We start from the raw sequence: 2,146 nt of genomic DNA, 5'->3' as shown, positions 1-2,146 counted from the left end.
TATCTGTGAATTAACTTTCTTTCTATATATATATATATATATATATGTATATTATATTTTATATCACAAAAAAAATTATAAATATAATTAATAAAATTATTGATTAATCACAGCATTAAAATTCTATTGCTTTTAATAGAATTTCAAAATAATTGAAATATATAAACTTTTTAAATTTGTTTACGTTATTTTTATTCAAATGATGTAATAAATAACGTAAAAGTCTAAGTGATAAATGAAACAAAGACAAAAAAAATACATTCATACATAGTATGAATACTTATTAATACTAGCATTTGATCTATATTTATGATTATTTCTTTTATGTTAATGTAATATTTATAAAACATAAAATATTTATAATTTTTATTTAATATATGATTTAATTACATATTTATATATTTATAATAATATTATAAATAAATATTAAATAATTATTTAAAAATATTAAATTTTTAATTAAAAATATATTTTTTAATTATAATAAATTATAAAAATTATTAAATAATTATAATATATTTATAATTGAATATATTTGTTTTTTTGTATTTTCTTCTTATTTTTGACTTAAAAATTATAATTTAAAAAAATTAATTCAATTCAATTAATCAAAACTATTTTTTCATTTGGAATTCTTTTTAAAATATTAAATTATAAATATGTTTTTATCAATATTGTTATGTATTATTTTTTTTTGAAGAATTCATAAACTTTTCATCATCTTTAACAAAATATAAATGCAAATTTCAATAAATATCAAATCTTTTGCACTAAACATTAAAACAATTATGTTATGTAGTATAAAATTTGTTTCAGAAGAAGAGGAGGAGGAATTTCAGGATAATGACAGTCAAAAACCAGAACAAGTCTCTGTAAAGGATCTATCACAGCGTTTAGAAAATTTACAAGCCTGTAATGATTTATTAGTAAAAAAAGGGACAATGCTTCAGCGGATCTTAAACGAGCTTGAAGCGTTGGAGCCTCCATCGGCCGAATTAGGGACAAAAATAAAGACAGTCAGTGAACGAGCCACACTCTTTCGCATCGCAGCCAGTGCTATGGTTAATGTAAGTTGAAAGGCCATCGTTAAGACTAATATTCAGATTAAAATTTCTGGACAACATCATACAAAATTACTCTATTCTAATCTTATTATTCTATTTCTAGTGTTATTGATTTACAAAACAGATTTACAAAATAATTAGATATTGTTTGTCTTTATTTTCGTTAAAGATAAATTTTATAATATTATTACAAAAATTTTGTAATAATAGAGTTAATAACACAAAATTATAACATATTAATATAACTATAACAGAATTTATAAAAGTATATAAAAAAATGACATTTATTAATTTAATGTTACGTTCAAAAATGTTGAAGTTATATCGATCGTGTAAGAAATTAGAAAGAATTCTAATTCCAGGCAAGCAATGAATATTTGCAATTAGCGCAGCAACAAGAACCAAAATGGAAAAAGATGCTGCAACATGAGCGCGATCAGAAAGTACGAATAGAAAAAATGGTAGAACAATTGGCTAGGCAACATTCTCATTTGGAAGAGGCTGCACAACATGCCTTACCTTCGGCAGTTCCAACAGGAGGACACAGAGCTTCGCGTAATAATATTTTTTATATTAATGTGATTAGTAATGCTGTAATTAGTGTTTCGATGCAAGAATATTAACTATTGTTATATATGCTAATATTGAGAAAACGAAACTCAAGTATTCGTTTATTGTTCATATTTTTTCAAGCTTATACTTTTGTATTTATATTGTTCGCAACATTATTTTATATTGTAAATCTTTGCAGTCTTCCTTTTTGTAATATTAATTGAGATTTTATTAGAAATGTATGTTATATAAATAGTCATATATTCAGTGTGGTAAACAATGCTGTATTTATCAAATGATAGTGCACAGCTATATATAGTTGCATATTTTATACATGCTTATTTATTTTATTTATGCTTACTAATATGCTTTGTTATATAATATGTATATTTGAATTTTCGCGCCTTTATCGTTGTATATTTTATTGTTCTTAAACCAGATGGCAGTCGTGTAACTTTACTTGATTTGAATGGTATCGTGACTTATATAGTTTAAAGTCTATGCATGCAAGCACAGTATATTGTATGGCA

The 2,146-nt window shown here is 22.9% G+C and overlaps 1 protein-coding gene across 9 annotated transcripts in view; it reads left to right on the top strand.

Annotated features, from left to right (window-relative positions):
* The window catches only part of LOC102675240 (oxysterol-binding protein 1), a 14,259-nt gene that overhangs the window by 6,585 nt on the left and 5,528 nt on the right, over positions 1-2,146 (top strand). For 6 of the 9 annotated variants that reach the window (XM_031512430.1, XM_006619734.2, XM_006619732.2 and 3 more), the window contains 2 exons: positions 817-1,067; positions 1,427-1,619. In XM_031512430.1, coding sequence (XP_031368290.1) covers positions 817-1,067; positions 1,427-1,619 — 444 coding nt within the window. The remainder of the gene's footprint in view (positions 1-816; positions 1,068-1,426; positions 1,620-2,146) is intronic. The other 3 variants (XM_006619735.2, XM_006619733.2, XM_031512432.1) reach the window with 1 other exon arrangement.

Source organism: Apis dorsata, unplaced genomic scaffold, assembly GCF_000469605.1.
Source record: "Apis dorsata unplaced genomic scaffold, Apis dorsata 1.3 scaffold_434, whole genome shotgun sequence".
In the NCBI taxonomy this organism is placed as follows: Eukaryota; Metazoa; Arthropoda; class Insecta; order Hymenoptera; family Apidae; genus Apis; species Apis dorsata.
The sequence above is the reverse complement of the archived record's forward strand: the minus strand, read 5'-3'. Positions and strand labels throughout refer to the sequence as shown.